This window comes from Neurospora tetraspora, assembly GCF_033439725.1.
Source record: "Neurospora tetraspora strain CBS 560.94 chromosome Unknown B0H65scaffold_1, whole genome shotgun sequence".
Taxonomy (NCBI): Eukaryota; Fungi; Ascomycota; class Sordariomycetes; order Sordariales; family Sordariaceae; genus Neurospora; species Neurospora tetraspora.
This window is the reverse complement of record NW_026944383.1, coordinates 3,882,103-3,893,619: the sequence shown is the minus strand read 5'-3', so window position 1 is coordinate 3,893,619 and position 11,517 is coordinate 3,882,103. Positions and strand designations below refer to the sequence as shown.

Genomic DNA, 11,517 nt, shown 5'->3' with positions numbered 1-11,517 from the left:
TTCCAGCATTAATACACTTCACCCTGCTCGTCGCGCCACCACTCCAGGCGCTGCTCTTGAGCTGCCCGTGCAGTTCGGAAGTCCAGTCCAATCCGCCGCCCACTACTCAATTCTACGTGGCTTTCAACTTTCATTTCTCATCCGCTCAAACCCACATCGGCGCGTCGTTGCTTAGCTTTAATCTCGTCGGATTCTATGATCCGCGATGGCTACTGGTGACACCGCGCTGTCCTTGGCTCTCTCGAGCCCCCCTCCGCCTCTGCTACAACACAGCCCCAGCGATGTTTCAAGCCCACTTAGTGACGTGGAAGACAAGCATGGAGATCCTGACGACATGGATTTGGACATGACCAGTAACCACTCTCAACATCGCGAGGCATCGGTCCGAACTGACAATCGCGATGGCGCCGACTCGGACCTTGGCGCCGAGACTGACGACGAGAGCAAGCTGTCGGATGTGGATATTAATGACTCCGAGGCAGAGACAGAGAGACTTTACGATACACCACCAAAAGATCGAGTATCACGCGACATCGTGGACACCGCTGGTGAGCCTGGCACTCGACAATTCACCGACCGCCACGATCGGACGTTCGAGCGCAGCCCTAGCAAGCTTCAGCAGCAAATCAAAGCTGATTACGAACCGGAAAACACCGCCAGCGGGCGAAACACTCCATCAGAAGAAGCAGAAGAGGGTGACGAAGAGGCCTCGGAAGATCTGAGTGAGGAAGAGCCCGAATCTGCTGCCGAACTACCACCTGCGCGATCTCCCGTGCTGGCGAAGAAAGTACAAGCAGTTTCCGCCTCGACCGAAAAAGTCCTCACACTATCACCCCGACATGATACCCTAAAGCGGAAACGCTCCTCAATCACCGAGCAACAAGATCTCAGCCAACCGCTCAAGAAGCGGACCGAATCAAATACCTCTCCCGAAGAGCTCTCAGCCGATGACGTGCCTGTCGTTGACATCGAGGTCATTTCGACGAACCCCGAAAGCGGCAACCAGTCTGCCGAGGAAGATAACAATGATGAGCCAGTCACCACGGCCGGCGCCGATAGCGCAACGAAGGATGAAACGGAGCTCACGGAGGCGATCGAAGAAGACGCGACAGACGGTCGAACCAAAAAGGGAAAACGCGGTGTCACGAAGAAAAGAAGGAGCCCGACCCCTGACGAACCAGGCGGGGATGAGATTGAAGAGACAAATGCCGACGCTTCTGCTGATGTAGACGTTGTTGCCGTCGAAGACTCTGGAGCGCAAGCTGAAGAGGACCAAATAGATGATGTCGATGAGGAGGCTGAAGCAGCCCACAGAAACGAGGAAGAGTGTATGTGTACCGTGTTCTTCCATCCAATTTACCTTGCACATACTAATGGATCACTGCAGTGGAGCGGAAGAAGTCCGCCTGGGAAGAGCTTACAGCAATTGAAAAACAATTCAGCAGTTTCCGGGAGCGGTGAGTTTGCCAGGCATCATTTTCATCTCTGGATTAGACCTAACAACTTCACAGCCTATATCAGGAACGTCTAGAGCAGCTCAATCAGGAAGAAGCCATGCTAACCTGCGAAAACCCCACCCATCCCGAGTATCTGGCGATGCTACAATGTCTGAATGCCCGACGAGAGGAGAGGATAAAGACCAGCACACTCGAGTTACAATTCAGAATGGCGATGCTTCAAAGGCGCGCGGTGGCAGAACGAGCACAGATACTGTCGCAATACCACCAAGCTGTGCGCGAGTCGCGCGAGAAGGTCCTCGAGGAGCTTGGTCAGGAATGGTACGATATACAACAAGAGCGCAGACGGTTTGCCAACGCAATACCCGACTACGGAATCCATTACCCCACCGTCAAAACACAGATTATTCGCAACGCTGTTGCGTACAATAAGGAAGTGTCGATCTTGTCGGGCTTTGCCAAACACGTTGGATTCCCTGCTGCGCCACCAATACATGGCGCATCTGAGGATCAGGTGGAAAACGATCTCGAAGCTATAGCTGTGAGTGTTGGAGGTATCTTAATGCATACTGCCTTTACATACTAACTGCGGCTGTAGCGATCTCGCGAGCCTGTCCCTCGGCCTATACCGAACTATCCTCCCGCTTTCCATCAAGAGTATTCCTCCGCCGGGCTTCCATTTGGGCGAACCCCCCTTGGCCCCGCCGGTGAACAGTTTATCGAACAAACACCTTGGGCGAACCCAAATCACCCAGCCCATCAGATGCAGCGACAACAATTACATCATGATGTGCCTTTTGCTGGGCCTCCCTCCGGACCACGACACCACTCGCAACAACCTATGGCTCCGTATACCACAAATGGATTCGTTGCAGTCAACGGGGACGCGCATCCGGTTCATCTACAAAAGGGGCATGCCTCCAGTGCTCACGAGCCAGTAAAGAGCGCCAAACTTGGGCCAGAGCAGGTAATGAAGCGGGAGGGCGTTCCTCAGGTTTCATGAAACGCTTAGGAGCACCACCGGGAAGCATGGTCAAAAACATTGCAAGCAGACAGATTTGTTTATTTTCTTGAGGGGCATTCGGATTAACTAGTCAGGCATGAAGGGTGTTTTACTCCGCTCTGTGCTTGTTGCAGCATTGAGCGACGGTGGGAAGGAGTTCATGGGGTTCATAGATGATTTATTTCACAGTGGCATGTTTGGGAGGTTCAAAGTTCGGAGTACGGGTGGGATGTTCGTTGGCTAATCCAAGTCAACCAATGTGTATATGCCAGTGCAGGGTAGCTGGGCGAGTTGTTATACTGAGCGTTTGGGTTTTTGGGGCCATGCACTCTCTTGCCCCCTTTACATACGAGATATGGTCGGGATATATATATGCCTTTTAACGAAGAAGGTACCCTTTTGGATACTCCCAAATCACAAATACAACACGGCTGGGGTGTGAACTCCTGCGCGAGGGAGTCTCTGACTCCTCTTTCCATCCAAAAAGCTGTGTTTCGCCCTGTTCCGTTCCCTGAACGCCATCATAATGTACACGGCCGGGGCCGCCCTCTTGGATGCCCGTGCCTGTCCGTAGCGGCCGACGCCACAGAGCTCATATTACATCTGTCTATTTCTTCTCGGGAACCTTGACGTCCTCGAATTCGTCCTGGCCGACGACGTTCAGGGTGTAGGCATCTAGAAAGGAGGGGCGGTTCGTCAGCTCAAGGGTGTATATACTCGGCGGGCAGGACGGCAGTGGTGGGTAATAAATCGTGGGGTGTTGTCTTTCGGCATGTAGAAGGGTCTGATGTAGGTGTGGATAAAGGTTGAGGCGACGTACAGACGGCGAGGGTAAAAGCGGTAATGCTGGCACCGAGAACAACGTTCTTGAAGAGGTACGGGCGACGCGCGCGAATCAGAGCCGCCGACTGGCGGTGGTTGCGGTCATAGTAACCGGAGTTGGGACGGCTGTTCATCTTTGCGATTAGTGCTGTTGTGGGCGGAAACTCGGCGCAGCAGAATTGCGACTCACCCAGACATGTTGCTTTTAAATTGACCGATTTCGGAAGCAAAACGATGGGTGAGCAGCTCTAGCACCGGATGATGTCGTCTTCGAGACAGCAGACGGATCCAGGAAAAAGATGGGTGGGTCGGATATTGCCGTATGCTTCTACGGTGCACTAGAAAGCTTATCAGCTCTCATCAGCGCTGTGCCGCGAGACAGGCGAAGCTGCCCGCTGTGGTTCGGGTTTCTTTAACAAGCGGCAGGCAATCAAAGCCGCGGCAGGCATGATCACCACCTGCGCTTGGTGTACCTGCGTACCTAGCCAATATGATCCGTGCGCCAACACCCTTGCCCCTGCCACTTCTTCAAGACAAGAGGAATGACGGCGCGTCAAGAAGGTTTCTAGGGAAAGCTCCAGTTGCCAAATCTATAAACTGCCACTGCACCACACAACTACCACACAATTGGAACCAACACGAAAGAGCTCGCCTTGGAATTTCGCGACACCGATTACTGTTCAAGAGGATTGACGACGGCTCTTGAACTGGCTACCAACTCAACTGCTTCCTTCTATTTATTGAGCGACACCGGCTAGGAAACCAGCAACAATCGCAACTCTCGACGAACGCCGACTCAGCACGAGAGAAGGACGGGACAATACGAGGCGCCTTCCACGTCGCGTAGGATGAGTGACACTGTCCAGAAGCCACTGGAATCAACATACAACAGAATTGGGGGACTGTCTCTGGATTAAGTCTTGGGCCGACGACAACGGGAGCAGCTAGAGAAGCTGTGTTTGCGTTTTGCACCTGCGCACCCATCCAGCAAGCAGCCTTCGTAGACTCTTTTGACCTACCTCTACATCCATCACAATCACATACTTGCACCCACTTGGTTGTTACGTCTTGCGATCACACCAGCAACGATCTCCGTCCATATACCACACGCCCCTCACTTCACCCGGGTAGCGCAGTGCATATATCTGCCCATTGATCACCATGGCTTCCCCTGTAGAGACGCCCACGATGAGCGAGCAAATACAGCAGCTCAGCGCTGCCCGCAAGATGGCCCTCGAAAACCCTGGCTATTTCAAACAGATCATCCAGGGTATTCTGCCCCTCACGGCCCCGTCTGCTCCTGTCGAGCTGCGCAGATGGGCCGCCGACTTTATCGCAGAAGCGCTCGCTTGTCCAGCTTTGAGGACGCCAGACAAGGGGGACTTGACTCTAGCGATAATAGACGCGCTGCGGTCACTGGTGGAAGCTCCTGATCAGGATCCCCTAGTACTCAAGGCTGGTATCATGGCGGCGGCGAGTGCGTATCCAGTTATCGTGAGATGGATGTAAGTAATGCACCTACTAGGGTCGATGGCCTCGCCTTCCGCGCTATGTGGTCTCGTATATTGTGTGTCTGATGTCCATGATATCCCGTGTTATGGTTCCCACTTGTCTTCTACACCTGCGCTCCATCAGACACACATGTCCTCCGGGCACTATCACGGTTTTGTCCAGGACGGTTCAACACACCTCTTCATGTCCCCTGGTTACTAATCATCTTGACGCACAGTATTGGCAATGCCTACCACCCCGCTGCCTGGGAGGCTATGTCAGCGATAAAGTCGAAGATATTGTCAGTATGGGAGGGCGCTCTCACGCCGGTCAAGCTATGCTGTATCAAGTTTGTTCAGCGAGTTATCCTTGCTCAGACGGCGTCAAACGGCACGGAACCGAAGGTTAATACAGTCTCCCTCGCGTTCTTGGGTTATATACTAACAGCTGATGTCAGCATTCTGGCCTGGACGTCAACCTGACCATGATTCCTCCTAATCACAATCTCCTAGACCCTCGGCTTCTCGAGGCTGAAGCCATTGGCCTCCTTGACAGGATGCTTGGTGGTCTCCAGGATAACAGCAGGTGCGTAAGGGCTGCCTTTTCCACGTCTATAACTAGCTAACCGCCCGTGCCATTCCCGTATACAGTGATGCTCTGATTGTAGATGCCACTCTCAACACTTTGGCCATTCTCGTCCGCACTCGTCCTGCCACCTTCAGCCGTATCACAAATGCCGTTCTCAACTTCAACCCTCTGAAACTGGCCAACTCCCCTATGACACCCAAGAACAAAGTTCTCGTCAAGTCAATGACGAAGACAACCCAGATGCTTTTGAAGCATCTGCTCATGAGGTAAGAAATATCCGGTTACCGCTCATGCTTCTCTTGCTAACTAGGATAAGGGATTCTCATAACCCGTTGGCGCCGCGCCTTTCTCAACACTTCGATAGACTTCAGCGGTCCCGCTTGGAGATCTTTGATGAGGCGAACCGCAAGCGGGCTCTTCCTGAGCAGGCTGCTGCAGGTTATGGTGATGTGAAGAGGCAGAAGACTGAGGCAGCCGCACCCCAGCCTCCACTCCGCATCCAACCACTTGCACCAGGGCCACACACTCTGGCTGAAGTGTTCAGTCTCACCAACAACACAGGCTTGCAGGGCTTTGATGTGACTCTAGTACCTGCCCCGCTAACTGCTAGAATCAATGTCAGGACGCTGGCGTCACTAGACCAAGGGCAGCTTGATTTGGCCATTAATGTAAGACTCCAGCGGTTTCTTGATAGGGGTGACGATGCTGACACTGTCACAGGGAGTCCGTGACCGATTAATTGCTTTGTATGCTGCGGCACCTGCCGTAGCACCAGTCCCGGTACCAGTCCCAGCAACGGCGACAGCGCAACAAGCTTCGGTTAATGCCGAGACGGTTAATGCCGAGACGGTTGCCTTGGGTGTTGAGGAAGATGACGACGCCTACGAACCCGACTTCTACGCTGCCGAAGATACCGAACAAATACTCAACAAGCTCGATAACGCGCCTCCGGAGGAACCACCTGAGCAGAACGCTGAGCCTGATTCTGCCTTGGCTCTCGGCCCGTTCAGACTCCCGCCCCCGCCTGTTCTCAACCCCGATACTGCTGTCAAGGTCAGCCAGATCACTGCTATGCGCATATTTGGGCCTCTCTCAGGTCTCGAGGACCCCCTTGTCCGCAAACCCAAGGCCGGCCTCAACCGACTGGCCGCCAACTCACATGATCGCGACTCATGGCTTACACTGATAACGCGCCTTGCAACCCGCAGCACCATGGGCCTGGAGGACGATATCAAAACCGAGGCGGACGCTACCGCTCTTGGCCGCCCACAGATGAGCCTGGGCAACCTGATCCGCGAAATGCTTTTCAACTACGTCCTCGAAGACTGGCGGCGCCGTATTGAGGTTGCCGTGGCATGGTGCTGCGAGGAGTGGTACAATGACCAACTAACGAAACGTGAGGGACTCGGCGCACCGCTGAATTACGAGCGGTGCGCGTTGCGTCTGATGGATGGCTTCCTCAGTTATATCACGGCTCAAGACAAGGTTCTCACGCGGTTCCTTTCGGAGATTCCGCAACTCAGCAGAGAGCTTCTCGGTCGCCTCAAAGGTCTTTGCAGCGATCCGACCACGGTGCAGCTTGCTATGACCAGTCTGCTTTACTTGGTGATGATGAAGCCGCCAGCGAGGGAGCTTGCTCTGGATACTGTGTATGAGATTTGGGTCGAGTGTGAGTTTTGCCTTTTCCGACTATGTTTAAACGGTCCGCTTACTGACATGTTTGGTGAACCAGATGAGGATGCACGTCCTTTGGCAGAAAAGTACCTTCACAGGTGGCGGCCTGGATTCGCCGAGGCTCATGCTGCCGCCAACGGTGCCCCTGGTGGTAATGGCTCTCAGGCAATGACTGCATGAACCTAATACCTTTGTCACATAATGCGTTACCCGTGGGTGTTGAGGTGGCACCTCAACACCCACGGGGATTATCAAGACGGGCGGTTCATCACTTCCGGAACAGCTTTTGTATTAGGGTTATATCCAAATAGTCACAAAAAGTTTTGTGGGACAGAGCGAGCATGATATTGCTGCTTACGCATTTGGTAGCAAAGACCACAAGCGTGGTTATTGAGGTGGTTTTCTGCTGTTATCAAATAACATGGAGCGGGAAGATCTTTGCAAACGACAGGCTACATCCTTGAGAAAAGAAATACCATGTAGAATAGAAAGAGTCGTCAGGCATTGCCGCTGCTACTCCGGTCGCAGCTCCTTGTTGAAACCAAAGCGTGATAAGATGTCGGATGTAGTTGCGAAAAGGGGTTTACGTCTGTAACCCTAACCCGTGAGATATGTGAAGTAAACAAACCGGCAAATAACCACCCACTATGATATTCGGCAAAGGGAGAGCGCGGACTGCTGTTGAGTATGGGTCCACACCACTTTATCAGACCAAAAGTATCTTGGTACGTCACAGGCCGCCGGCCGACTGTCTCTCGGTCCCGGTCCCGAGTGCTGTGAGTCCTGTATCGGGCCCGACCTGAGAGGGCGAGAATGACATATGTATACCGAAGTTTCGAGATAAGGAAGGTGTGATATGGCGGCAGTTCCCGTCACTAATGGCCGACTTAAAGCAGGTACGGCCGGCGTGCCTACCTTAGTGCTGTACTGTTGGGTGTCCCAGAACCGGCCTCAAAACCTCCGCATATCACCAGAGAAGTCGATCATGATCTTCCGTCTTTTGCTACCTTATGTGATTAGAGCTTTAAGCCACTTGCCCATAACAAGCCGCTGCAATCATCATGACATCTCATGAACCTGTTGGTTTGGACCCGAAGTGGAGGTGTTGATACCAGTCCCGGGAGACGGGATGATGGACCGGGATGTCCCCGCCTTCCACTTTCCATGTTTTGCCCCTGCGCCCAGGTGCCGTAGCAGTGGGCTAGGCGGTGCTATTCCAAACACAAAACCCACCTGTCTGTTCATCGTCTTTTCGACACAACAGCAACACGCAACCTGAGGTTCACGTCCATCTGGCCAGGGACCATCCAACGTGAGAGGTCCTGACCGGTTTTCTTGTAGCCAGAGAACAAGGGACCGAAGAGGGAGAAAATCATAGATCCTCAAACACTAAGACTACCTACCTACTACTGTCCCTGCTAGGTGTCTGTTGGTGATTCCGGTCACCGGGTCCTGCTCACTCATCTTATTTTCACCCTCTCTGCATTACAGCAACCCCGGGGCAACTGTATCGCGCTGGTGACTTCAGGTCAGGCACCCTGCAAACTCGGAAGCTACAGTGGAACCAATTTTCTTCGTTTGACGTTCATCCCCTTGCTCTTGGAGAAGGCACAGCCTGCAATGTCCAGTTAACAATTGGGATAGCTGGATGTCTAATTCGCGACGCCTTGAAGCTATCGACGTTCAATTAAATGCAAACCCAAGTAAACGGGGCAGTCTAGGAATCCGGGGCATAGATTGTGTTGAAACATTTTGAGGTTGTCAGTGAAAGCAAAAACTCCCCGTCCCAAGTCGGACAAACGGCCCTGCATCAGAAGGCAGCGCATTAGCAGCAACCACCCCGTTGTGTCACTCCTGCATTTCAGGGACGACCCGACATCACAGGCCACAACTCCGGAAAGTGTCGACCCGCCTCCCCATGCCCAGTGCGCCGTCAGGTCCGCGTAGATCCACCGAACGATTCCACCGACCTCAGGCACTGGCTGCCACTGACTGGGCATCCCCCTGGCCTGCCCTGGCGAACCTGGCGTGCCTAGGCTGTCAAAGGGTCCAAGTGTCAACCGCTAACCTCTGCCCGTACCTGACTCCCGGACAAGAAATGTGCAGTCGTTCTGTCAAGTGTCTCCCACATTCCAACAACAACCTCGCCTTCTCCGTTCATCAAGACCGACGACGAGGCTGGTATGTATGTATGCCCTGTCCCTCCTTTCCAGCCAATACCCGGACGGGATATCCGTGCCCGAATGAGCACATCCATACATGTACCTAACCAAACAATGGACGGGAAGAATAAGACAGTGTTACCTTAGCCGCACCCGCGGTGGACGGGAGTGCATGTCCAAGTATCTGTTACGGTGCCTTGCCTTCTCCCAGAACCTGTCTGCAGTGAGGTTCTCCATTGCATTGTTTTCTCTTGATATTCTCGCCGACACCGACTCAACAGGTTTGAAGTACTTTGGGGCTAACATTGACGTTGACCAAGACTTTCCTGCCGAACTCCCCGTCACGATAGAAGCCGCGCAATTTCCGTCCCCAACGGTCGATCCAATCTACACAAAGACTCCCGTTCGCACGACCGGTGATTGACCGGGCCGCCGGTTCGCCCTGTCCGACCCTCGCGCACGCTCCCGAAGGTACAATCAACGTCGTCATGTCCCGGTCGTCTGTCAATGGAGACAACGGCAAATCACTGCTTTCCGCACCAGCGTCACCCCGATCACCCACGAGAGCTCTTTCGCGAATGAACTCAACTATACGCGCCGTCCCTAGCTTCGACGACAGGATATCAGAGGACTCGAGTACCGGCACGGTTCCTACCTCAAATACAGCTTCGCGAAACTCGACCCTTTCTAGCTCAGTGAACAGCTCTGTCAGCATGGGTTCCGCCTCCCAAGACCAATTGAAGCTACAGAATGGGGAGACCAAGACTCCTGCACCGACTGTAAGGCTGAGGCCCAGCCCATCATTCAACAATCTATCGGAAAAGTCGGTATCTAGTTTGGATGTACCAAGGAGGCTGGGCACAAAATCAAGCTTCGAGTTTCTAAACCGAGACAGCAGCCTGAACGCAACAGCAGCACCACAGAGTCCCAAGTCGGACAACGGAGGATCCAGCATGCAGGAAACAATAAACGCCACCGAGGCCAACCTGGCCGGGGGATGGGACTCGACAATCGGGAAAGCCGGGTTAGGCAAGACGGGGCGCGTCATCAACAAACTGGTGTCCGACAACGAGACGCTGAAGCGCGACCTTCAAATCGAAAGGTTACGAGCCGAAGAGTCGAAAAATGCAGCGAAACTGTTGGAAGACAAACTCGAGCGCATGGTCACAGATTATGAAAGCCGGCTACTGGAGGCCAACGTAACAAAGACACTTCTGGCGCGTAAGGAACGACAGGTAGCGAGCCTGCAGGAGACTGTTGACCTGGAGCGGAAGCGGGCCGTGGACGCAGGCGAGCGTGAGCGGACGTGGAAGGATGAGATGGAACGTGTAAAGGCCGACGCCAAGAAACAAGTCGACGACGCAACCAACCTCGCAGCGCTTATGGAGGGTCGATATAATGCTATCAGCAGCCACTGGAAGGAACAAGGGGAGGAAGTCAAGCGAACCGTGGCCAAGATGCGGACCGAGATCGCCAGTCTCCTAGAGGAGAGGAGGCGGGATGACGACCGGATAAATACTCTACGCGATTTATGTGACCAACAGGATGGAAACATACGCGAGCTGAGGAAACAGAAGGAGGACATAGCTGCGCAGTTTGAACGGTATAAGATTGCGCAGGAAGAGTCGTTAAAGGACATCAAATCCAAGGCAAGACAAAGGGAGCTTGAACAGGAAAAGACACTTCAGGAGACCAAGGAGGTGTTGGATAAACTGAAGTGGGCACTCAGTGTCAAGGAGAAAATTGAGTGGGCTCAGTAGCCAAAGGGTAGTTCAAAGGGCGGTCGGCCTCTGCCTGTTTTCACACACAAAGCTTAAGCTTTTCGGAAGAGGATGGATGATTGACGTTCCTTGACCCCAGGGCTGAAATCTGCCTTGGGAGCTTTCATGTTGCTTGCTGTCAAGATGGGCACCTGGTGAGCAACCATCTCCTACTCCTCATGGTCACGGCATACACAGGATCCCCGGTGGTCTTGGTCCATGAGAGCGGGACAGGCATTCCGCTGCAGCACTCGCGATGTCAACACGCTGTGAAGATATCAGATGAGAAAAGCAGTCACTGAAAGATTCTTGTCTGGATACTGTACCCTAACCCTGTTGTCAACACTACATGTCTTCTACTTTTTATTACCCTTTTCAAAGATCATAGTCATTGGGGTTATGGAGTTTTAAGGAGCTTGGGAACTCAGCAGGATCTCTTTTGGAACCGATGGGATGGCGCATATACTGGCACTTCTTTATGGGCTGGACTGAAGTTTAAGGATTGTGTGTCATATCAAAGGGAGGTTTTAAAACCCGTCATACTTCGTCACTTTTTTTTT

At 53.2% G+C, this 11,517-nt stretch overlaps 4 protein-coding genes across 4 annotated transcripts; 3 read left to right on the top strand and 1 right to left on the bottom strand.

The window, feature by feature from the left end:
• Nucleotides 1–79: 79 nt before the first annotated feature.
• B0H65DRAFT_35564 (Sds3-like-domain-containing protein) lies at nucleotides 80–2,563 on the top strand. The gene is made up of 4 exons (XM_062823668.1): nucleotides 80–1,328; nucleotides 1,388–1,457; nucleotides 1,512–1,998; nucleotides 2,056–2,563. The coding sequence occupies exons 1-4, from the start codon at nucleotides 206–208 to the stop codon at nucleotides 2,458–2,460; spliced, it is 2,085 nt and encodes a 694-aa protein (XP_062686463.1). The 5' UTR covers nucleotides 80–205; the 3' UTR covers nucleotides 2,461–2,563.
• A 504-nt stretch (nucleotides 2,564–3,067) lies between these two features.
• On the bottom strand, nucleotides 3,068–3,416 carry B0H65DRAFT_544361 (uncharacterized protein; the record flags this gene model as incomplete). The annotated part of the gene is made up of 2 exons (XM_062829286.1): nucleotides 3,068–3,135; nucleotides 3,281–3,416. The coding sequence occupies 2 exons, from the start codon at nucleotides 3,414–3,416 to the stop codon at nucleotides 3,068–3,070; spliced, it is 204 nt and encodes a 67-aa protein (XP_062686462.1).
• A 1,054-nt stretch (nucleotides 3,417–4,470) lies between these two features.
• B0H65DRAFT_416918 (uncharacterized protein) lies at nucleotides 4,471–7,215 on the top strand (the record flags this gene model as incomplete). Its single annotated transcript, XM_062824061.1, has 7 exons — nucleotides 4,471–4,787; nucleotides 5,012–5,177; nucleotides 5,231–5,358; nucleotides 5,424–5,627; nucleotides 5,678–6,029; nucleotides 6,082–7,030; nucleotides 7,094–7,215. 7 exons carry the CDS (start codon nucleotides 4,471–4,473, stop codon nucleotides 7,213–7,215), a joined length of 2,238 nt encoding a protein of 745 aa, XP_062686461.1.
• Nucleotides 7,216–9,377: 2,162 nt separating this feature from the next.
• On the top strand, nucleotides 9,378–11,244 carry B0H65DRAFT_35505 (uncharacterized protein). The gene is made up of 2 exons (XM_062823667.1): nucleotides 9,378–9,420; nucleotides 9,518–11,244. Exon 2 carries the CDS (start codon nucleotides 9,686–9,688, stop codon nucleotides 10,955–10,957), a length of 1,272 nt encoding a protein of 423 aa, XP_062686460.1. The 5' UTR covers nucleotides 9,378–9,420; nucleotides 9,518–9,685; the 3' UTR covers nucleotides 10,958–11,244.
• The last annotated feature ends 273 nt before the right edge of the window (nucleotides 11,245–11,517 follow it).

Bases quoted from the DNA above. Each gene is read 5' to 3' on its own strand.
- B0H65DRAFT_35564 (XM_062823668.1), top strand. From the start codon at position 206: ATGGCTACTGGTGACACCGCGCTGTCCTTGGCTCTCTCGAGCCCCCCT. The intron at 1,329-1,387 runs GTATGTGTACCG...GGATCACTGCAG, and splicing joins CCACAGAAACGAGGAAGAGT to TGGAGCGGAAGAAGTCCGCC. The intron at 1,999-2,055 runs GTGAGTGTTGGA...CTGCGGCTGTAG, and splicing joins ACGATCTCGAAGCTATAGCT to CGATCTCGCGAGCCTGTCCC.
- B0H65DRAFT_35505 (XM_062823667.1), top strand. From the start codon at position 9,686: ATGTCCCGGTCGTCTGTCAATGGAGACAACGGCAAATCACTGCTTTCC.